Genomic DNA, 24,585 nt, shown 5'->3' with positions numbered 1-24,585 from the left:
GTCTTTAATTATAATTTTGGCTAAATGGATAAATAAGTATTATCTCACTGTGACCTATGCTTCCATATAATCAAGTGTTTTAAAAACTTTTGATGTTTTTGACAAACTTCCCAAAATCAAATTCTAAATTAAGTCTTTCTGACATTGAACTAACTTCAGGATTTTCCAGAGAATCCCTGGAATGAATAAAAAAATGTGTTCAGAAATTCCTACCTACAAAAAGATGTTAAACAAATTAGGTATACTTGATATGTTAAACTGCATGGGAGGCATTGTCAAATAATTAATGCTAAACCTTCTTTAGCTTGTATTTGTATGGATATATGTCATTAATGTAAGTGTTCCAGAAATTCCCAGCCATGCTATGTAAAGCCCACTAAAAGGGACTCAGAGTTAACCAGATAAAACTAGAGAGTCAGAAAAGACTCACTGACTTAATAAGTTAAATCAGTTGAAGCTCCAAAGGCCAAGAATAACTTGGAAATGTTGGGATATTGCCCAGATAAAAAAAACCATCCAAGTGCAGCCCATGTCTTCATTGTATCAATTAGATCATGCCATTGTAAGATATACTTTAGCCTGCTAAAAAGCCTAGCTTATTCTTTAACTTAACCTATGTGCTGTTTTTAGCTCTTTCTCTAGCCCTTAATCAAGTAACTTTGCAACCAGGGCAGGAAATAGACCTCGGAAGTATAAATAAACCTATGTGGACAAAGAATGCTGAACTCCCAAACCAACAGAGTCACCTAAATAACCCTATTCTTAAGACAAAACTCCAAAGGAATTCTGAATTGCCTTAATACATCATGCCTTATGCTGACCCTTACCCAGAAAAGCCCTCTAAAACCCCACACCATGCACCTCCTTCTCTCTGAGGTTGCCCACACTTGCCTTGCTTTGAGCGTGTCACTCTCTCTGTCCTACTTCAGATAAGCAGGGAGGGGCTCCTGAGAGCTCTGATTTGGGCTTGCAAGTTCCCATTGCCTGGGTGACCCAGATGGAACTGCAGCTGTACAACCATGCTCCTTAGCAGCCTGCCTGAATGTCTCCTTTCTTCACCTCTGGGAAGTGCTCATACATAATTTCACTCCACCCAGTGCTCTGCGGTTCCCCCAAATCCTGGGGTGGTAGGGATTTAATTCCCACGCCATGCAGATCCAAGTGGACACTGGATGCCAGGCAACACTGGCTTCAGGAGTTGGCGAGGGATTATGCCCTTAGGCCGAGTAGCAGTTCAATGAGCCTCCCTTTCCTCCCTCCATTTTTCCTTCCTCTCTGCTTTATTAAAGTAAACCTGCCTTTTCTTGACTCTGGCTCACTCCTCTCCTGGAGTGAATTCATATAAAACTTTTACTCTGCTTCACTACTGTGTTTCTGCCCTTCAATTCTTTGTTGCAGCAGGGACAAGAACTGAGGAAAATAAACTCAAATCCCACCCCACCCCCAACACTTATAACAGGACACAACTGAAAACATTGGTTGTATTACCAAGGCTTTGACAATAATGTCATATTTGAGAGACATGCACATACACTTAGAGATGACCAGACAGCATTAAGGAACTAAGGTTTACTTTGTGGAGCCAATAAAGTCCCTTCGAAAAACTGGCCTGATACCTTGTTTACAGGGCTCCTGTCAACCTTACCAGATGAGTAAGAAAGGTCACCTCCTGACAGGTCCAGGAATGTCAGGATATTTGGGGGACCTCAAGAAGAAAAGAATTCACCCAAATCTGCAAGTGTTGCAGTCTGATGGCAAGTTCTTGGATTGGCTTCCTAGCCTCTAGAGACTTTTAAGAGTCCAATCTGAGATTCCTTGTAAAAAAGTCCAGCAGAGTGCATTTAAGAGAGACTACACGGTCAATCACTATTCTTACGCCCTCATGTAAATAATCAGGCCAAGTTTAATGAAACTTTAGTTAGTCTGAAAATAAATCAGTCTTACTAACAGAAATGGGGCTGACTATACAAAGAAAAATTATGTTTCAATGTAAAACTACAGTATACCCTTATGGATAACAGATTCCAGTCCTGTTAATTGTCCTTGAGGTTTGTTTTCTACCTGAAAACTGAACTGGATACTGAATTCTCCCCATTTCCACCAGTATCTGGCTACAACTCTCCAAATATCAATGTTTCCATTTTTCCTCCCACCCTTCTAACTTGAAATCACTGAGAACTAAAAATGCCCTTTTCCTGAAACCATGTAAGCTAAAGAGGAACAACTTGATACAAACTTCAGAGAATACACCCCATGCCTACTGTTATGTGGGCCACACAGAAATATGACCAGAGACATTCAAGCTTCAAACAAGGAAACCTATCAGGTCACCACTGTCTGTCCCCACTCCATCTAAAGATGCTCTGAGCCCTTTATCTAGAAATTTTTTAAACTGGCCATGCTCAGGACTCAGACTGGATTTTTTTACCTGCTCCAAACACCAACCATTCTTTCTTTTGTTTCCATAGAAATGCCTCTTATTCAATAACCTGATGCAAATTCTTGCACCATGCAGGCCTAACTTCAGGAGCCCACCTGCATAACACCTCCTGAAATGAGACACAACCCATTAACTGAACTGACCTATTCTCAGAACTAAGAGATTGATTGGTTTGATCAGATATAGAGCAATTCACCAACTCAGGACAGGTTCAAACCTACTTAAACCAGATGGCCCAAGACATAAAATATTTCACAATATTACCCAAATCTTTGAACAGATTCCTAGGGCACCAAGATCAGATGACAAAACCCTCCAAGCTTGGGACAATGGCTATGAACTAGATTTCAGGCTATTGCCTATATAATTACTACAGAAGTGCTACTGTAATTCTATTTAGATGTGTACTTGCTGGGTTACAACATGCCCTACCCATTTCAACCCATCCGCTACCCAGGCAGTTATTGTCTTCACCTTTGACTCTACCACCTTGGTATCAAGGGTGGATTAAAGTGTGAGCCACGCTAGTTATTTCCTTTTTGTAATGCAAGAGCTTGACTTGAGCTTTGACTATTTCAGGCATCTACTTTAAAGAGATATCCACTTCAAATAGATCTCTACTTCAAAGATGGCTATCTCAAATAAACAAATGAAGAGCCTGGGGACAAAGGATGCTGAGGCACCTTTATTTTAGAGATGTTGGTTAATTTCAATATCTAACCATTTGGGCCACTTATTTCTTTTTTTATTCCTTTTTTTTCTTCCTGATTTTAAATTCCCACTCTTAAGTTTTAAGCTCTCCAGTAAGAGTGCACCCACAAAATTCTCTGCCCTCAGCTTTGGCCACAAGAAAAGTAGGACCCAGGCACGCACCTTTTCTTTCTCCACCCAACACCTGTGTGGCACCAGGTGTTCCGTGTGTAGCCCCAAACCTGTCAGGTGTGCTGCATGCTTTCTAAAACTTGTAATAAACCTCTGTCCCAGTCCCCTTATGGTTACTGCTGAGGGCATCTTACAATCATAATAAGAACCAGGTCAGGTCCAGCCACAGCACTGGTGATGGGAGTCACAGGCTGACGCAGGCACAAAAAAAGCACAAAACACCCACTCAGCAAGCAAGCATTCCAGCAGGCTCCTGATTGTATCTGTGGATACAAACTCCTTCTAACTCTGCTCAACAAACAATCCATTCAAGAGTTTAGCCTTAACATTTTCAAATAAAATTACCTCTACCTGTGATCTGGGTGCAAAAAAACAAAATCCCTCTCACCCAAAGCTCTGTCACCTAAACCTAATAGACCCAAAGGTTACAATCAGAAGGGAATAAAGCAAAGACAAGACAAAGGCTACAGAAAGCACAGGACAGGATCAAGTAAATTGTGCTGGGAACCAAGAATAACTATGCCACTGATGCAAGCTCCCAGGTCTGGAGACCACCTGCAGCACAAACAGGGAGCTAAGGAAATTCGCAGCTACGCCCATTCAATATTGCATAAAGCTGGAAGGGCCCTCATGTCTTCCTTCACGTAAATCTTTGGAATACCCAAATAACATTAATTCACAGCTACTGTGACAGCCAAGAAAGGACTGAAGGACACATGTCAATTAAATGTAACTGACATCCTGAATGGGATCATGGAACTGAAAAAGAGTATTTGGTAACAACTAAGAAAATATGAAGGAAATTATGGACTTTCATTACTGTTATCAGTGTTGGTGTGACAAACGTACCATACTAATGTGAGATGCTGATAGCAGGAACTGGATGCAGGGTATATGAAAACTGATTGGTCTTGGCAACTCTTCTGTAAATCCAAAACTATTCTGGAAGAGTTTATTAAAAAACAAAAACAACCAACCCTCAGCTCTTGCTCCAGAGCCTTGAATGAGGGAAAAGGTCTCTAAGCACTTAGGATGAGAACTAACTAGTGAATTTGTTAAGATGCATATTCTCCGACCAGTTCCAGAACTGCAAAGTCAGAATGGGAGTTGAGGGAGGCCAGAATTTGCTTTTTAACTAGCACACCTGGTTCTAACAGCGAGCCACTTAATTGGTTGTTAACCCAGTATTTCCCCCTCCTTGCACACAAAAATAGCCACCAATGAGGCACGGACCGTCCCAGGGGGCAACCCGCCCCCACCCTGGGCCATGACCATCTTCAGGTAACACATCAGTAAACAATTCTAGACCATCAATTGATACTCGTGGAGCCTGCCATTAAACACACACACACACACAAAAAAAAAAAAAAAAAAAAAAGTCGCAGATAGTTTCAGGCCTCTAAGCTTCCTAAAGAGCCCTGAAGGCACATGTCAAGCCTCCAAACAAAAACCTAGTCGGCACTGTCTCCTCTGAAGAGTCCAACACCATCGCGCCCTAGCGACCCTGGGCTACTGACTCCACGATCCGCCTTTCGAAAACAGGAGAGGCACAGCCTAAGCATCCCAGTGCGGCATCCTCCTCCGCGGGCAGATGCTCCTCTGGAGCGACCCTCCTGAAATGCCTTCTCCACCGCCTACGGCAGGGCAGGCCCCGCTGCCAGGGGAAGGGGTCAGGCCTCTTCGCTAAGTAGACCTGTCACTGGTGGACCTCCGAGTCCTCACCTAGTAAATCTAAGTGCTCTAGAGATTCATCTTAGAGGAGCAAGCACCGGTCCCAGCCCCACTGCAGGCGCCTCCACTCCGCGAGTCAAAAGGCGCCCGCCCCAAGGGGTCTGGCCCCCAGTGCCTCGAAACACGGGGCCACACCGCGGGGGCTTGTGGGGTGGGCCAACGGCGTGTCCGCGCATCCCAGCGCCAGCCGCTCACCCCGCCGCCGCTAACCGCGCCGATGCCGTCGAACTCCCGGCCCAGCCCGTCAGAGTCGTCGAGCACGTACGTGCTGCCGAACGCCAGCAGGGCGCACAGCAGCAGGGGCACCGCGGCCCGGCCCGTCGAACCCGCGGCAGCCGTCGGCATGGCTTTCCCTCGCCGTTGCCGGGACGCCTGGAGCAGGCTCTCAGCCGTTTTGCGGGTCACATGACTCCGGTCCCCAGGGAGGCGGGTCCTGTCGCCGCCATGATGGAAAAGGGCACGAGGCTGCTGACGACGGCGACGCCATCTTGAATGCGGGCAACAGGTCTTCGAGGCAGCCTCCGTAGTGTTATGAGACTAAGCCTTTTTCTGGTGGCGCCTCTGTCAGGATCGGGCTGGCCTTCACTGCTTCTCACTTCCCTGCTTCTGTGATGGCCTCGCCTGCTGGAGCACTTTAGCGAAGGGGAGGTGGATGCCCAGCGCCTGCCAAGGGAACCAGATCTTCCCCAGCAGCTCACTGCACAGCCCCCTCCCGCCAGTCTGCGGCAAAGCAAGAAAGCGGACCGATCTCACCTGCGGACCCCCACCAAGTGCCAGCTCAGATGTCACCTTGGTCGAGTCATTTAGCTTTCGGAGACTGAGTTTCCTTTTATGTAAGATGAAGAAAAGTAGCCATGAGGGAATATAATTAAAATACTAGTACAGTAATAGGTACCCTGAATCATGGCTGAACGCGTCTCACACTTGGCAAATGTTAACTGACAAGGTTCTGCGTTCTGGCAGCTAATCTGTGTCTTCAGCTTTTAGCTGCATAAACTACTTTCCCCTACCAGGCAGCTAACCCTAAATCGGTAGGAAAGTTGTGAATTGTCTTGAGGTTTCGGCCACATCCTGCATTGTTCTGAGATCTCTGACTTGCTTGATGTGGAGCAAATTGAGATTCAGAGGCTGCAGAGAAAGCATTTCTGATCTCGGTACTCTCCCTAGGCAGAGCCACAAAATGGGTTGTCAGTGTCTGCACAAGCCCCTGAGACACCAAAAGGGCAAGGGGAAGACCCAAAGGCTCTGGCACTCATGAGCCTTGATCTGCAGGGTCCAATCTGAAATCAGTTTTGCCAGTTTACCACACACCTAAATTTACTTTTCAGGGCCACAATTAGACTAGGAGAAAAATTTTTATCTGGGAAATGCCATAAACACCCTCATGAGGCCCTTCTGATAGCTCTAAATTCTTAATGGACAGTGGCTCTGCTCCCTCTTTATGTCTTCTTAAAGTATGATAGATCTATTCTGGTTTACCAAGGACAATCCCAGCTTATGTCTATTGTCCTAACATAATTATTAATAGTGCCCCTTTCGCCCTTAAAGTGTTCTGGCCTGGGCGGTAAGTTATACAGTCCCCTGTATATGGACCACTTGTTTTCTCCTATTTTTTTCTTTTCCCAGTACAGCACATATCTGAACTCTCTACCTTCCCTACTACCACAGTTCTGTGAGACAAGTCAATAAATACCCAGTTCCATAGACTGACCTACCCAGAACTTAATGATTCATCCATTCTAACACAATATTTTAAGCATGAGTTGAAGCACCGAGTGTAAGCCAAGGTGAAAATCAAGTGAATGCTAAGCTTCCTACCTACCCAAAGATTTTTACATTTGTGATATGCATATTAACATGGCTAGAAGAGAAGTACCGAGGTGAAAATTGAGGAAATTACCATACACGTGAAATTGGAAAGTTGAAACCATAACAGCAGATACCGTGTAGTACCATTGCACCTTGTATTTTGAAGGCATGCCAAAAGTATTCGTGCCTTGTGTAACATCTGTAGAAGAGGAAACAGAATATTAAGCAGAAGTGTCTTCGCACCCAGGATATATCACTAATTCCTCTTGATTCATATAGCAGTGTAATCCCTTACCAGAGAAAGTAACTCACTACAAATTTCTAATCTATGCTCAGGAAACCATTAAACAAGGTTTCTAATAAAAAAGCAATTAAGTGCAAGCTGAGAAAGATCCTTGGATTACTGGGCACAACCCTCAAATTTGGTCAAGATGTGAGATAAAGTGAAATGGCAGTTATCAGATAAGTGATCATGTGTTCAACTGCCCTTGTTTCTGTGGTCTCAGGGTCCCTAAAAGAAATGAAACATTAAGAAAGGAAGGTATCTCAGATCTCAAATTCCAGGTGAGTTTAAAAAGTAAGGACAGCTTTTCTCTTAAATAAGCAGTGTTTCTGAGTATCATAACTACTTCAGCTGCAGCAAATTCCTCATTTTTCTAAAATGAAAAATGTGATAAAAATTAGATGGTCTCCTGAGAACTATGAGAGATCTTGCCTTTAAATAAAGTCAGTGATAGAGTCTGTAGCAATCTGTAGTCTCACTTTAGGAAATGGCTTTTACTTTTAGAAATCTGACTTAGGCTCTCAGAAATTCAAGGGCAGAGGCCAAGTCTTCTTCCTCTTTTTACTCCCTAAGTGCAGTGTCCAACCCATGGTAGGTACTCAGTATGTATTAGTTGAATTGAACTTAAAAAAAAATTCCCTGAAGATGGTGCCTCGGATCACTGGGGAAAGTACATGGACTTTTTAAAAATGGTGGTGGGACTACTAGAAAACTATTTGGAAAAAAGGTCAAACTTTAGATCTACACCTCACACCACATATAAATTCCAAATGGATAAAGTTCTAGATGTAAAAAGAAAATGAATCCTTCCAAGTTCTAAACATGGGTAAATTCCTGTGCAACTTGGGGGGGGTCTAAATAGGACTCAATATCTCAATACAACAAAATAAAAATTTGTTTCTTTTAAAAAATCGCTGAATAATCTCATATAAGGTGATAAGAAAAATGGATTATTTACAAAAGAAGTTGGAAACATTCTTTAAAGTAAGAGTCCCCTGGGACATAAAAGAATATACACTATTTTCTCTTCCTGAACTATCTTGTAGCATCTGTTGTTCATCTGATCTTTTCAACTTGGACATAAGTTGCTTGACTGCAATTATTAATTGTATCACCCTGTTCAGTGACTTCTAAATCATGAGCACCAGTTCTGTTAATTCAGGCCTTTATATAAAGACAATTTTAAGAAGTTCAGCAGACAGAATCCACAATGAAATAATTTATATATTGCTTACTAAACACTGCCTTAAGTATAACTACAGATAAAAACTGTTAAAGCAAGGAGCAATATGGTATAGTAGTTAAAATATCATACCTGGAGACCCAGCTTCAACTCTCTCCTTGCTCCTACTCAGCTGTGTGATTTTGGCCAAGTTACTTCACTTCTTTAGACTTCAGTTTACCCATCCATAAGTAGAGGTGATGATAGTAATTGATATGAAGGTTCACTGACTTAATACTTATATAGCACTTAGAAGAGTAACCAACACATACTACATGCTATAGAAGTGTTTATTACATTAATAATAACAGAAATGACATACAAATTTAACTTTGGTGTAACTTTTGAGTTTATTGCTCTCCACAAAGCTAAGATAATCCCAGTGTTGACAGAAATAAGCACAGCTATTATATTAAGAAAGAGTTTATTCAGAGCCTTACTTAGGACCATGGCCCAAAAACAGTTAATCAGAGAAAGAGTTCTGATCAGACTGTTCTGCCAGCCCTTTGTCCAAAAACAGTTTATATGCCTTTTTATAACAAGGGATACATTGATCAACATATCAGAGCAGCGTGTCAAGGATACATTTGGTTAGCTTGTTAAAAGAACAGACAATGCACATTCCGATGCTATCTTCGTGTGAGGAGACGAAGTTTAGAATTGTTACTAATTCTCCTACAGAATTCTATCAAGGATGCGAGAACCAGGTTCCTGTTCAGTGTGTCTTTGAAAATTCCAGGCAGTTTCTCTTCTCACCCATAGGTGAGGAGCTATTCAGTCTTGCTCACACAGGCAGCAATGGCTGTATGGCTTTGTCACAGAACAGCAGGAGTTGTCCTGGCTGATTCAGGTCCTCCATAGCTTGCATGGCCCTCCTTGACTGTGGGACCACCATGGAAGAGCATTAAAACATTATTTTACATCAAACTGGGGAAAAGGATTATTCCTGTCTTTGTACTGGTCTGAATGTTTTTATCCCATTTTTGTTGTCTGCAATCATCCCACGTGGCGGATTACCCATGGTGTGAGTCTTGGGAGGCAGATTCCACCTCCTTCAAGGGTGAAGGAGCCTGATGCTCTTCCCGCCCCCAGCAGCACCAGCTCTGGAGGTGACCAGGGCTCCCTCAACCTGCAACTTCGATCTTGGAAGACTATGGTGCTGCTGAGAATATAACTGCATATTTTGGTTATAAGAAAAAACGCTGGAGTCACGTCAGAGTCCAGAGGAGGCAGCCGCAGAAAGGCTCTATCAGAGGGGCCTCAAGTGCCCAGAGCAGTGGGGTCAGAAGTGCCATCCTAGCCTACTGCTCAGGTAGGGTGACCTCTGCTGTCTTCCTGGTCCTTTGACTCCAGCCCATTTCACCAGCCGGCTTCTGCAGCCTCAGCAGCAATTTTGTGCCACCTCCTGATCTCTTTCTAAGCCATCCATTTCCTGCTCAAGTTAGTCACAGATGGTGCTATTACCTGCAACAAAGAACCTGACTAATACACCAAATTACAGTCCAGCATGGAGGTGATCATTGCAAAGAGTTATCGGCCTCTGTATCTGCCTTTCCCTGTTGTAAGCACAGCTTTCACCACCTATAGCTCTTCTGCTGATGATTGTTACTGCTCAGATAAAGGAACTCCAGGAAGTTTTCCTACCCTCCTATGTTTCACCCATGAATGCTCTTCTTTGAATTGTCAGTACCTATTTCTGCATGGCTACCAGCAGAAGAATTCAGAATCCTCAATAATAGCACACTATTGAGTATATGGTTGATCCCCAATCAATAAATTTATAATAAAAGTCATCAGGAAAATTTAGAATTGTTTTCAAAAAATGTATCTGTTGGGTAAATTGCAGAATTTCCAGAATCTTCTACCTGGCCTTAGTCCATTTACATATCAATAGGTATTTATTGCTGCAGCCTCCCCCAGTCTCTGGGGCAAGGAGTGGAGAAATGGCCATTCTCTTCTTCTGTCCATTCCTGGTATGTAATTGGTCTGGCATCTTTCAGTCACCAATGACCCACAGTGGAGCTCTTCCTGGAAGGGGTGGATGGGAAGTGGAGACCATACCAAGGCAGCAGAGAGAGAGCAGCGGCCAGAAGAGATGGACAGAGCCAGGCCTACTCAGCAAATTCGAGCAAGCTGTGAGCAATGAAAAGCCTTTCTCCCAACCTGCTCTTTCCCTTGACCCCTTTCAGTTTCCACAATTTCACATGTGATTTGCCCTCAGCCAGGAACGCCCTTCCCCTCAAGAGCTACAGTGTACTTTGGTGTCCAAGGGGAAATCTGTTGCATAAACAACATAACCACTGTATGTTTTGGGAGCTCACAACTGTGTGTGAATACTCAGAACTGGAAATGGGGAAAAATAGTTCTCCATTTCTTTTTATAGACTGTGCATTAAAAGCAACCATTTGTTTCTCTCTGTAGACACCTGACAGGTGCTGTCTTCCATGGTTTACCTCATGCTTCTCTCATGATCTGGAAATATCCTTTCTTCCATAACTAAATGTATAAAGTATTCTCTTTCTTTAAGATACATCTCAATGCTACCTCCTTATTAAGTTTTTCTTGATTTATATGCTTAATCTTCCCTCTCTCTAATCTCTCATGTATCTTCTTTACAAGACTCTAAGGTTGGACAAAAGTTAAGCCTCATGTCTGATTCATTATAATTTCTATTACAGTGGCACAATGTTACCCTGTAGCACAGTGTTTGTTCATAATAAATACCTAATGTCTGTTGACAAATTTTGTGGAATGAATGACATAATACAAAATAAAGATTCACTATAAGAATGTTTAACCCCAAGTTCAAAATAATATGTCTTTAACCTGCTGCCAAAATTCCACTGTGTCTATAACTGCTTGCATGTCCAACCCATGGAATTGAAATTTATTTTTTTTACAGAAAACAGTTTTCTAATCAGCAGAAGTAATCATAATTATTGGAAACTTTTTAAAAAGTGATTAAGAACATACCATAAACCCAGAGAGTTAACAGCATATTTTGGTTATAAAAGAAAGAAAATTTCTTGAATATTGAATAAAGGAATATTTCTTGAATATTGCCTGAATTAACCCAGAGTTCATGATTTCCTCTTGCATGGGACTACGGGCCCCTATTCTCCATGTCACATTTACAGTGACTCAACACTATATGTAACTGAATTAGTTATCTGTTGCTATGTAACAAGGTATCCAAAATTGAGTAGCTTAAAGCAACAGATCTTTAGAATCTGCCCATTTCTGTGGGTCATGAATTCAGTAGCACCTTCATGGGGTGCTTCTAACTCTGGATCTCTCTTGGGGTTGCAGTAAGTATGTTAGAAGGAACTGTCGTCAGAAAGCCTGAAGATTCACTTTCAGAACGTCTCACTCACATACTGTGGGCTCCCTCAGATGCTCGCCATGTAGGAGTTTTCTCACAACATGGCAGCTGGCTTCCCTCAGACCAAGTGATCAGAGAGAGGGGAGAAGTCATGGGAGAGGTCTGACCTAGTCTCCAAAATAGCACACAGTCACTTCTGCTTTATTCTCTTCACTAGAAGTGAGTCACTAAGTCTAGCCCACACTCAAGCAGAGGGAAAGAGGCTTTGCCTCAAAAGGAAGAGCATCAAAGAATTTGTGAACATATTTTCAAGTCACCACACTTACCCATGTTACATTAACCTACTCATATGACGTAGTATTAAGTACTGTAGTAACTAATACCTGGTGGATTTATTTAAAGAATAGGTATTATAACACACCATAAAAATTTACTCCATTACTGTACTTTTGGTTAAGTATTTTAGCATCCTCTAAAAAAGCACTGCGGAGACTAGAGACTCTCAGAATATTTCCTATAAAATTGCAGGTTTTCCTATCACTCTTGGAGTTTCACTATCATCTCTGCTATGCCCACTGTGTGAATTTTGATGCTACCCACAGGGTTAGCAGAACCTGCCTTCACCAGCCCGAGTGCCGCAAAACCCACACCAGTCATGCTGGCTACAGATCCTCCTTCCCATCTGTCCCTGGCCCCACTGCCTCAGCTGACTCAATTTTTTTGCCAGTCATCTGTACTTCTTCTTTGCCCTGTCCCTTGACTTAAATTTTACTGCATGTCTTGGTTGCATTTGTATTCATGAGACACTTTTTTGGATCTTCAATCTTAAATTGTTAACTCTGAACTATCCCTACCATAAGCAAATTCAACAGAGCAGACACTTCCTTAAGGACTTAATTTACTATCCTGACTTCAAAAATCAAGCTGATCAGCAGTTCTGCACACCTACAATGCAAAAGAGGAAACTATTTGGAGTTAATATCCTTCTTAACATTTGATTAAGTTATTTCAATACATAGGTGCAAGAAGGGCATTAAAATGTATTTGTGTAACTTAACAGACATCAAGAAATATGCATTCGATCTTCTAAAAAGCTGTTTAGAATATTAAAAACTCTAGTCTTAGGTTTGAAAACATATTTCCATTTTAACTTTTACTATACTTAAGCATGTTCTCACTTAACCTTCAAGTCAAAAACATTTGCAAGTATGAAATGAGAATCTGTATTTAGTTCATGTTTTTTAAAAGGTGGAACCAAATGAACTAACAGTACACTAATGCAGAGTGGAATTTAATTACTGATGAGGGGTCTCTAGGGTTAAAGTGACCAAAGTAGGCAAGAATTTGAATAGAAAGTGCTTCTAAGCTCTTTCCCTTTCTCAGCACCAACGCCAACCATCCTTCTCAAGTTTGGAACATCCGAGTACTTGGAGGGCTTGTTTTAACACACATCACTGGACCCCAGCCCCAGAGCCTCTGACTCACTGAGCCTGGGCTGAGTCCAGAATTATAGTTGTCAATCATTCCCAGATGACATTAATGCTGCTAATCTTAAGGACCACTTGAAGAACCACTCATGTGAATGGATTCTGGCAACCTTCACCATCTGTAGCAGCCAGCTAAGGTTTTGCCTGGGAATATACCCTACCCCTCCCAGGAATATTTGCATCTCTAGAAAGGAAACCTGAAGGTAAAGCTTTCAAGAACCAAAAGAAAGATTTTCTAATAATTGCATTTTAGGTCTCTTGCCAAGTATTGAGAAAAATATTTTGCTCAGTAGTCGCATTCAAGAGCTTAACAAATGTTTGTTGAATTACACACCTTGGACCAAATGTGTGATCTTAATGCTGTGGTTTCTCATCTCAGGCCATAACCACAGATGCAAGATACAGAACATTGTTTGTCTTTCTGTTACTCAACTAAAACTCTGTTTCAATCCACCATTCTGTCAAGGTCATGGGCAATTCAGGGTTCAATCTCTTCTTCCTCTGGGCTCCACCTGTGTTGGTGTGCTAGGGCTGCCATAACAAAATGCCACAGACTGGAGGACTTAGCCAACAGAAATTAATTTTCTCACAGTCCTGGAGGCTGGAAAATCCAAGGTCGAGGTGTTAGTAGGTTTAGTTTCTTCTGCAGTTCTCCTTTGATTGCAGGTGGCTGCGTTCTTTCCATGTCCTCACATGGGCTTTTCTGGGTGCATGTGCATCCCTGTGTCTGTGTGTGTGTCCAACTCTCCTCTTCTGATAAGGATGCTGGTCAGATTGCATTAGGGCCCATGCTAACAGTTCCATTTTAACTTAACCACCTCTGTAAAGACCACATTTCAAATATAATCATATTCTGAAGTACTAGGGGTTAGGACTTCTACATATGAATTTTGGCAGACAGGTGGGGAGACGCAATTCAGCCCATAACACCATCTAAGATCAGGGAGTTTGCATGTTGCCAAAGCTGGAGGTCAGGAGCTCAACCCCTGGTTCTCAGAGATGCCCCTGCATCAATACTGACCTCTCCTGAGATGCCCTCATTCCCTTCTGGTCTCTAGGAGTCAGAAACCTGAGTTGTCCTTCATCAATAGTGCAGAGCCACTTCTGTGACACCCTGGACCACTGGCAGCACCTGGAGGTAGGCTGAGACCTTCCATCATTTCTGTGTGCCCCCCAAGACCTTCAAGAAATCATTCTGCTCCACCTGGACTATGCTGAGCACGGGGAACTTGCCTGTCACAGCTGCACTCATGAGTCTTGCCACCTACCTGGACTTCACAGTCCACTCTCCTTCCCAGCCGGTGCAACTCACTGGGGTAACTGTTACTCCACCCCCACCTCAGGGTTTTCTGCAGAGGCAGTCAGAAGGCAGAGTTCCATCTCAGACCACCACATCTGAGCTCTCCAGACTTCCTTTCTTACAACCTAAGCTCAACCTCCACCAGGCAGAAAAAACCTTTTCTGTTCTTGGTGACAGGAAGTTTTCATTTATTTCAACAGGTATTCTCCTAAGACTGTTGTTGTCTGTGCCTCAGGTCTTTGTGTTCTGAGCTGACTCAAGCTTTTGAAACTCCAAATTTAAGGTTGTCTTCTCCCTCCACCCCCATCTCTGACCTTTCTGCCAAGACTCCCTTCTCCGAGGCAATAAATGCAAAACGGCTGAGTGTGTGGCATGGGGATGGGGTAAAATGAAATGTGGGGAACTCTATCAGTATTTCAGAACATACCCTGCCCTGTTTGGTTTCTGCTTTAACTAGTGAAATCACACCAAAAGGACAATGTGGTCTCACAAAGGACCCTTCATCAGCAGATTAGGCCCAGACACTGCCTGCCCCATGGAGAAGTTGGAACTGGGCAGAACCACACTCTCTTCCCCTTTTCCCCAGAGGTGGCCCAAATGTCCTGCCACTGACCAGTGTTGGCTGTCCATTTGGTGGCCTCAGAAGACCGGATAAGTGACACATCAACCGCCTCAGGGCAGTGTTCTGAATAACTTGCTAATGAGTTTTTTCCATCTTGGAGGCTGTGAAATGTCACAGACTCAATGGTTTGACATTTCCAATCCATCCTTAGATAGCCCCGTGTTGGAAATACAGTATTACCACATATTCTGGACTAAAAAAGAAGCAAATTTACTAAAAGTTGTTCAATATCTTACTGTGTAGAACAGGCAAGGTTTTAGCAGAGTACAGCTATGGTTTTTCTGTTTAATCAGAAGTGAAAGTTTTTGTTTATTTTTTTTTAACTACATCCTTTTTTTGTTTTTAAAGAGCAAAATACATAAATATTTGATATAGATATGAAAATATACTTTCCCTAATAGCAGAAGTTTAGTCTATTTCGGTAAAATAAGAGATTGTGAGAGCCTTGAAATAGCCATGTAAAGAAGCCACAGATAACTGGATGTACAAAACTAAGCAGAAATGAGAATTTTGGATTAGAGTCATGAGTAAACTGAAATCATTACTTTCATTTTTATAAAGGCTTAAGGGTTTTATTATTAATTTTCCATGTTAGACTTACATTTTTCATGGTTTCAGTAAAAATATCAGTATTATGAATTTGTAAGTGACTGTATGCTAAATTACTTTGTAAACTCTCATGTACTTTATAAATGTAAGTTATCACTTTTATTATTCTCTATGCAAGACCTACAAAGGAAGTATAGAAAACCTGTTGCGTTCAACAAAGAAATTGTATCGATGAGAAAAGGAGGTGAGAATGAAAAAGAAAAAGGCTTTTTAGTTAGGGTCTTAAAATTGCAATCTGGGGAGTACAGATTCAGGCCCATACCTAAATAGTGTCCCACATGTACAGTGAAAGCAAGAGGTTTGTAAGGAGGAAGAGACAGGGCTGGGGGATAATTACATGCATTAAGAAAAGAAAAAGAGTTTTCTGTGGGTGTTTTAACAAGCAAAGCTACTCTGAGTGTTATGTTGACAGACCACTGATTCTATCCTCCGAAAATGCATGTCTGTCAGACTCATAATCAGGATGCCCATACTCCTGCTGACTTCTCAAACAATTGCTCAAAACAATTGCTGTTTTGCACAGTCCAAAAGTTTTGGCCCGGTTCAAACACAGGCGACTAAGGCAGCTTCTCACAGTGGCCACTCCAGCTCCATTTTAAAATGCCTCCAATCCTACCAGTTTTTCACACTGTTATATCCTGACTAACCCCAAGATTAAAAGTCTAGATTATGTCATGTCTTTCTCAAATAAATTTTCAAGTTTCATAAAATTATTGATTTGCCTAAGCCAGTTTGTTCAACAGTTTTAGCAATCTCTGTCCTCTATCCCAAGAGGAGAATCAAAGGAGAAAATGATTTTACAGCAAAATACTATGTAACTAATCCCCTTGGTCCCCTAAAACAACAAAAAAATGACTTTACAAAGTTGACTATGTTAACCCCACCGTCACTGCCATTAAGCAAGGAAACATGCTGATTATATACCCAACCCTCATTCTCCCTTTGCTGTTTTCCTTCTAGGAAGTCGATGACCCTGAATCCACCCTGAATCCATCTACAACGCCCTCTCTACCTCATACATCCAATGACTCATCCTCTCTTTTTTGTACCTTTCTTGGAGTACTTATCCATTTTTGCTATTGTAGCATGGTTATTATTGAACATTTCATCCTCCTTCACTAGGTGATAAGCTCCTTATGGGATATAGCCAGGTCCTATTCATGTCCCAGCACAATGCCCTAAGAGTATAATAGGTAAATGTATTGATGGAGTAAGTGATTGTGTAAGTGGGCAAATGAATAAATGAAATTTCAGTACATATTCTATTAAATAAAGCACATGAAATATCACTATACAACTGTGATTACAATGCAAAGAGAAAAGTGAGTTAAATACTACAGTAAATGATAAAAACATTAAAACTATTTAGGAGACTTCTTTTGCTCAAAATTAGATAATGTACATCCTTCTCATTGAGATGCCACTTCCTCATTGGTTTATGATGAAATATGAGTGCAGTTTCCTGTCCCCTCCACAGTGTTGGTTTCTCATCTTGTTGCAAGCGTATTTATCTGGCTCCTCAGCTGACAAAATCATCACCCCAAGAAACATGGGTAAGTAAAAGATTAAAAAATAAATTTTTAAGTAGATAACATACTTTGGCTTGATTGTAATGTTTGCAACATTTTATGTAATTTAATACGTGTAATGTGATAAATGTGATATTTAAAATAATGTATAAATGCATATAAATCAAAGCATTATAAGAGAAAGAGAAATGAGGATGACACGTGGTTTCCTTTTCATTCAACAGTGGTAAGAGGATGTCAAAATTTACATTTAGAAATAGGTAAAATTATCAATATACAAAAGAGGAATGTTCATGCTCTATTTCCTCTTCAGGAAATAGTACCTTGGCAAACTGAAGTGTTTAGGAAGAAATCTACCATCTTTTGGCCATCACGCTATCTGGCACTATTTCCTCATACATGGTCTAAGCGCTACTTTTTATAGCATCAGAAATAATGTGAATTTTAGAAATGATATTTCCAGTATTAATAAGTAATTCTTAATAAGTGTCTTTCATATTGTTTGCCACATGGTAGAGTCTTAATAAGTAGCTATTCAACTGATAAATGAAGTTGAACATTTCTTGTAACACTGTAGGAAAACCGATCTTTTGATCTTTGTCATCAGAGACTTCTACTATTTTAGGAGCTAGTTAAGAATAGATGTATTTTAATATGCTGTGGATTATCTTCTTTTGTCATGTGGTAAAAATTAAAATCAAAATTAAAAACATGCACATTTTTCAGCACTGGTTCTCACAATAGTATTTTCAAGATTTGATTAAAGTAGTCAAAATAATCTCTGAAAAGATGTATGAATAATAAGAATTACATATTCCATTAAAATCTCAGATTCATACAAATGAAGTGAACACCTATTATCTGCTGAGCCTGGTATCATATGTGACATGTTCCTGTACAAATTATACCGTGAGTGCCTCCAGCTTCTCTGCTGTGCTCGAGGTAGATGGCCAAAGATGACCACCTTTCAGGAAATGTAGGCGACAGCACAAAGGACACAGTGTTGCCATTAAAACAGTAATATCCACTAACATATAGTGAAGGCTTACCATGTGCCGTGAGCTAGGTACTTTGCTTCATCTCATTTAATCCTCACAACAGTTCCATGACCCAGATGTTAACTTACACCAGGAAAAACTGAAACAGAGAAGTAAGAAAACACAGATGGCCACACAGAGTGAACACATGCTATTCAAAAAATGGTGCTCATAGACTTGTTTGATTCAGGGTTGCCAGAAACCTTCCATTTGTAAAAAATATAAACCTGTGAAGCACAATAAAGTGAAATGTAATAAACAGGGCATGCTTGTATTTACACTATTTACTGTTTGTTTTATTTTTCTTCTGTAAATGACTTTTTATATGTGAGGAAAGAAGTAAAATATTTCTTAAGAAGGCACATTATGCTCAATCTGTAGGTACTACAGATGTTGACTGTCAAGATTCTCTATATCTCATCTCAATAGGGCCTTTTGATTTCACTTTTTAACTTTTAATCACAATATAACATATGCAGAAAAACGCACATATCCTCAGTGTACCGCTTTATAACTTTTGGCAAACTGAACTTAGTCAGGGAACCAATACTCACAGCAAGAAACAGAACATTACCAAATTCTCAGAAGTAATTAATATACTGTGGATTATCTACTTCTGGCATTTGGTAAAAATCAAAATTTTAAATATACAAATTTCTCTACACTGGTCCTAAAAATAATTTTCTCAAAATTTGATTGAAGTAATCAGCATAATCCTCTTCCAGTCGTTACCTGGCTCTTCCTCCTAGGTAACAGCTATCTGATTCCTCTTTTATTTTTTAATAACAATTAAATATTTAATAATTACATTCCCCATGTTTGTTTGCAACAATGCAGAGTGACTTTTTGTTGAGAAGGAAGAGAAATTCACAGTGGTTGTTCCTAATTGTCATTATATATATATATATATATATATATATATATGTACATATATATATATATATATATCATCTTATTCACATTTTCTTCATTACTATGAGTGATGAAAGACTAATTTCAACTTTAAAACAATTCACAGAGGATTCGTGAACTGAACAATAGACTCTTCAAAATTCAGACTCATGACTCTAAGATCTGGGAGACAGTTTTCTGTTAGTGTGATAGCAGGATACTCTCTCATCTTAGCCATGTATTTCTAAAATCGAGTGCAGGAAAAATAAAAGCCTAAGTAAAACCGTTACATTATCCACTATAATTTACTGAAAAGAAACACTTTTAACCTTTCAAAGATGTTGACAGACATATGGCGACCTAACAACACATTGTCCCTGAGTGTGAGGACATGATGTGAGGTGATGTTATTTACAAGTCTATTTGAAGCCCATGTACTCTAACAGAGAACAAAAGAATGACATCTTCTAGATAATGTGGGGTTATTTTATATCTGCTTTGCAGAAATGATTATTTCCAGGTCATTTTCTTTAATTATAACTGATATTATAGGTAGAGACTTGTGCTAATCTGCTGGTACTATACTATTTAGCTGGAAAGAAAATATTCTCTTCCCTCTCAACAGAGTGAATCTGCACTATTACAAAAATACCTCATATTTCTTGTACAAAAGGCAGAAGACAAAAATACTTAAGGCTTTGGTACTACAACCTGGGGTTGTAAATTTGAAAGATTAGGTAGTTGATTTGGGGTTTATTACTTAGTATGTGGCTCAGTTCTTCATTGGTGACATAAGGTTATAATAAACAGCACAGAGTTGTGGTGAGACAGAAATTATAATGAATATACATGCCATTAAATATGGTGCCCAGTACATAGAAAGCCTTCAATGAATGGACCACTACCCTGATTTCTGACAGCATAGATTAACTTTTTAACCTGGTTTTTAATCAGATAGTAAATACTCTTTTGTGCCTGCCTTCTTCTGTCTCAATGCATTGTGCTTTTGAGCTTCAACTGAGTTACTGCATGTAGCAATAATTTGTTCATGTCCATTGATGTATAGATTTCAATTGTGTTAATACCATTATTTATCTAGTCTACTGTTAGTGGGCATTCGGGTTGGAGGACTATTACAAATAGTCTAAGTGTGAATACTCAAATTCTACCGCATGTCTTTTGGTTAACATATGTATGTATTTCTTTTGAGAGTAGACCTAGCAGTGGAGTTGCCGAACCATATGGTATGCATACTTACCAAATAGTTTTCCGACCAATGGTAGATAAGTTCCATTGTGCTACATCCTCGCCAACATGTGATATTTTTTGTCTTTTTCATTCTGTTTATTCTGGTGGGTGTGTAGGTGTATCTCATTATGGTTTTGGTTTGTATTTGCCTGATGACTAATGAAGTTGAGCGCATAGATACAGTGTGAATTCATTGTTGGTCTGAATTTTTCAAGACCCAGCTAATAGTGTAGACTTAGACCCCAGTCCCAGGCGAGGACCAACCACAGGCCATGAGTACTCAGGGTTTATGGGTTTTTTTTGTTAAGAGCTCGTCACAGAAACAAAGCTCAGACAGGGAACTTGACAACTTGCCCTGCTGCCTGCAGATATCTGTAAAGCTTGTTATTTTATTTTGTTTATTTTCTAATTAACCCTTTGCCTAATGGCAAGGGTCCCCAGATGCTGACATGTGTGGGATAGTCGAGACCACTTCCCACCTGCAGGGCCCCACTCTGTCCCTAGTTTCAGAGAATCTGGTTAACTCCTCCAGATCCACATGCCTCCAAGACATGCAGAGCTGCGCCTTTCACTAAACACCCTGATCTCAGCAACCACTTGATTTTTTTCCTCTCTGGAAGGTTCACTTAATGATTTGAAAGGCTGTTCTTCACATTTTGTTCACATTTTTAGGTGTGATAAAACTAGAAGATTTCAAGAATTATAGTTCTCCTTTTTGTTAAGAGTGAATATAATATGTACTCAGGATAAGGTCTGCCCTACTGGCAGAATGCCTGTGCTCTGTGGTGGCAGGTCTCCTGTGTTCTGGGCTCAACCACACTGACAGGGTGGGTCTGATGGCCGCTAGACCCACAACACACAGGAAGAAGGCAGATCTTCCCCTGCAGAGTGGCTCTATGAAGCTTTCTGTGACAACCCCCCAGCAGATAAACCATTCAAAGCTCTACCAGGCCTTGTTAGCAGAGGGATATAGGCAAGAGTACTTCTCTACTTCAGCATACAGAAAACGATAGATTCTCTATTCCTGTGCAAATCTACATCAGACCTTTAAAAAGAAACTGACCCAATAAACAATCAGGCATTAAGGTGGAAAATGATGATCACCAGAACTGACAACATGCTGCCCTCTTTCACAAAAGAGTGAGAAAGGTTAAGTGAGTCAGCCCACAAAGGAAGATTTTACCCAGAATTGACAACACGCTGCCCTCTTTCACAAAAGAGTGAGAAAGGTTAAGTGAGTTAGCCCACAAAGGAAGCAAAGAAAAAACAACAGGTAGTATTGCCTAATTATTTATGAAGATTCAGCAAGCTGCTATATTTTAAAATACTGAACCTTATCATATTTCTTCTGATGACATTTTCTTGGCTAATAAGCTGACTCTGAAACTGCCTTACACCTAGATTGTACATGAGATTTAATATAATCATATAACCGCAGTTTTTCATGTACTCAAAATCTTTTGCTGATTACAAACAATCGAATTTACTTTTTTATTAGTGTCTAAAATGACTTTTTAACCTTAGCTTTGTGTCTGGGATCATATCCAATGAGAAATATAATTCCCTCTACTTTAGCATCCCTAGGATATCTCATATTTGAAATAGGTAAAAATTATCAGCTTGATTTCACTTATGGAAATCAATTAGATAATTTCCCATTTTAAACACTTTCATTGTAATTTAATGCATAGTGGTATCTTCAATAAATGAAACAAAAGAAGATTGCTTCAAAATCATGGTGTATCTTTTAAAAATCTAAACTGTTCTAGTTCATCTTTCATTACAGAAACAAAGGCATTTTTAAAAGATGTCAATCTCTGTGAAAATAAAGCTTTCTATACTCATGTTCGCACCAGTCTCCTCTGAATTTCGTGAAGAAAAACAAATTGGGAAAACACTATATGAAAGTTGATCCTTGAAAATTTCTCATCAGCATTCTGTGATAATAAGCACATTGACTTCTGCTGATCAATATCAACTGACCACTTCAGCTAACTGCCAGGAGCCTGGATTCTGACTTCCACCATTGACATCTGTGAAAATTGATCTACACCCACCCTTGAAAAGCATCAATGAATTAATCGGAACTTTTGAAAGCAAAGAAAAATTGAATACATCCTAGTAAAAGCACATGAGATGTTGAAAACAAACTACAACAAGACAAGATTTACTTTGCTATTTACCTTGTAAGAACAAATGCACCTTCAGAAGAAAAGATGAACAGCACATGTATCGGAGAACAGCATGACCTGGATCACTACCTGTTCCCAGTTGTCTACATCTTTGTGGTTATAACCAGTGTTCCAACCAATATTGGGTCTCTATGTGTGTCTTTCCTGCAAGCAAAGAAAGAAAATGAACTAGGAATTTACCTCTTCAGTTTATCACTATCAGATCTGCTGTATACATTAACTCTCCCTATATGGATCGATTATACTTGGAATAGAGACAACTGGACTTTCTCTCCTGCCTTGTGCAAAGTGAGCTCTTTCTTCATGTACATGAACTTTTATAGCAGTACAGCATTCCTCACCTGCATTGCTGTTGATCGCTATTTAGCTGTTGTCTACCCTTTGAAGTTTTCTTTTCTGAGGTCAAGAAGATTTGCATTCATGGTCAGCCTATCCATCTGGGTATTGGAAACCATCACTAATGCTATCATATTGTGGGAAGATGAAACAGCGGTAGAATATTGTGATGCCAGAAAGTCCAATTTTACTTTATGTTATGACAAATACCCTTTGGAGAAATGGCAAATCAGGCTCAACTTGTTTAGGACGTTTATAGGCTATGCATTACCCTTGGTCATCATCATGATTTGCAACGGGAAAGTCTACCAAGCTGTGCGACATAATCAAGCCACAGAAAACAGTGAAAGGAAGAGAATCATAAAATTACTTATTAGCATCACACTGACTTTCATCTTGTGCTTCACTCCCTTTCATGTGATGTTACTGATTCGCAGCATTTTAGAGCATAATGTGAACTTTGACGAGCATGTGTTTGACCACAGTGAGTCTGGGAAGCAGACTTATAAGCTGTATAGAATCACAGTTGCATTAACAAGTTTAAATTGTATTGCTGATCCAATTCTGTACTGTTTTATAACTGAGACAGGAAGATCAGATATGTGGAATATATTAAAATTCTGTACTGGGAAGCTATATAAATCACCAAGGCAAAGTAAAAACATACTTTCTATGTCTACAAAAGATACTGTCGAATTAGACATCCTGGAATAGAACCAGGGGATTTTCCTTAAGGTACACAATATTATACCGTCAAGATTACATTTTGAAAAAGAAATCCAGCAAGGGAGGGGACTAAGTTGTCCAAATGAGTGAAAATTTTAATACTCTCATATGGAAATTTTTAAAAAATATTTTTAAGGTACATTGTATAGATCCCTGACTTTTACTAAATGATGATTAAACAAAATTTAATATTTTCCTAATGATTCGGGATCATTATTGTTGATTGCATTTGTATCTGTGCCATCATCCCTCAGAGGTTAGTAAGATGCATGATTTTTATGATTTATGTGTATATCTGGTGTCCATGATTTTTCTCACTTTTTCTATGCATTTCAAGCTGTCAGCTATCATTTCCCCCAACTGTCTGTGCCTATCTCCCACCACCTTACCAAATAATACTGTTTCTAATCTTCTCATTAGTTAACAAATATTTATTGAGCCCACTCTACATACTAGGTTTTGTGTTAAATATTTGAGTTACAAAAGAAATGGCCTAATGAAGTTTACATCAGTTTGGAAAACATGAGCTTGTTAGACCTCTTTATAAAGTAAAAATAAACAGGCTCCAAATGAGATTTTGAATATCTCTTCCATGATATGAAGCACGTGAGCTTTGTAAAAGGTTTTTCAAAAACCTTCATTTTTTTTCAAATCATAGTATTTTTGTTTCATTTTGAGTTTTTAAATTTATAGTTGAGTACAACACAGTTGAAATTATCAGAAGGTTAATGTCTAGACAAAAGGACATACTGTTGACAAAAAAAGGCATTTATTATATTAAATCCACAGTCAGAGACTTCCTTTTGGACCTAGAATAATTAAAGAACCTTGAAATAATATATTCTTTAAAATTTTTATTTTATCTTTAAGGAAATTACTCTACTTTTAAATATACATTAGGTAAAGATTTCCTAACCAA

At 39.9% G+C, this 24,585-nt stretch overlaps 2 protein-coding genes across 2 annotated transcripts in view; one reads left to right on the top strand and one right to left on the bottom strand.

Moving 5' to 3' along the window:
- The window catches only part of GALC (galactosylceramidase), an 82,919-nt gene extending 70,573 nt beyond the window's left edge, over window positions 1–12,346 (bottom strand). The window contains exons 1-3 of the mRNA XM_036882102.2: window positions 12,266–12,346; window positions 5,675–5,773; window positions 5,249–5,590 (exon numbers count right to left, since the gene is read on the bottom strand). Of these exons, the coding sequence (XP_036737997.2) occupies window positions 5,249–5,590; window positions 5,675–5,773; window positions 12,266–12,346 (522 nt within the window). The remainder of the gene's footprint in view (window positions 1–5,248; window positions 5,591–5,674; window positions 5,774–12,265) is intronic.
- Window positions 12,347–17,191: 4,845 nt separating this feature from the next.
- GPR65 (G protein-coupled receptor 65) lies at window positions 17,192–24,163 on the top strand. The gene is made up of 2 exons (XM_036882365.2): window positions 17,192–17,260; window positions 22,199–24,163. The coding sequence occupies exon 2, from the start codon at window positions 22,629–22,631 to the stop codon at window positions 23,652–23,654; it is 1,026 nt and encodes a 341-aa protein (XP_036738260.1). The 5' UTR covers window positions 17,192–17,260; window positions 22,199–22,628; the 3' UTR covers window positions 23,655–24,163.
- The last annotated feature ends 422 nt before the right edge of the window (window positions 24,164–24,585 follow it).

This window comes from Manis pentadactyla, chromosome 11 (assembly GCF_030020395.1).
Source record: "Manis pentadactyla isolate mManPen7 chromosome 11, mManPen7.hap1, whole genome shotgun sequence".
Classification (NCBI taxonomy): domain Eukaryota; kingdom Metazoa; phylum Chordata; class Mammalia; order Pholidota; family Manidae; genus Manis; species Manis pentadactyla.
This window is presented reverse-complemented; position numbering and strand designations above follow the sequence as displayed.

What these genes read in the sequence shown, in the direction of transcription:
- GPR65 (XM_036882365.2), top strand. Translation starts at nt 22,629, where the DNA reads ATGAACAGCACATGTATCGGAGAACAGCATGACCTGGATCACTACCTG.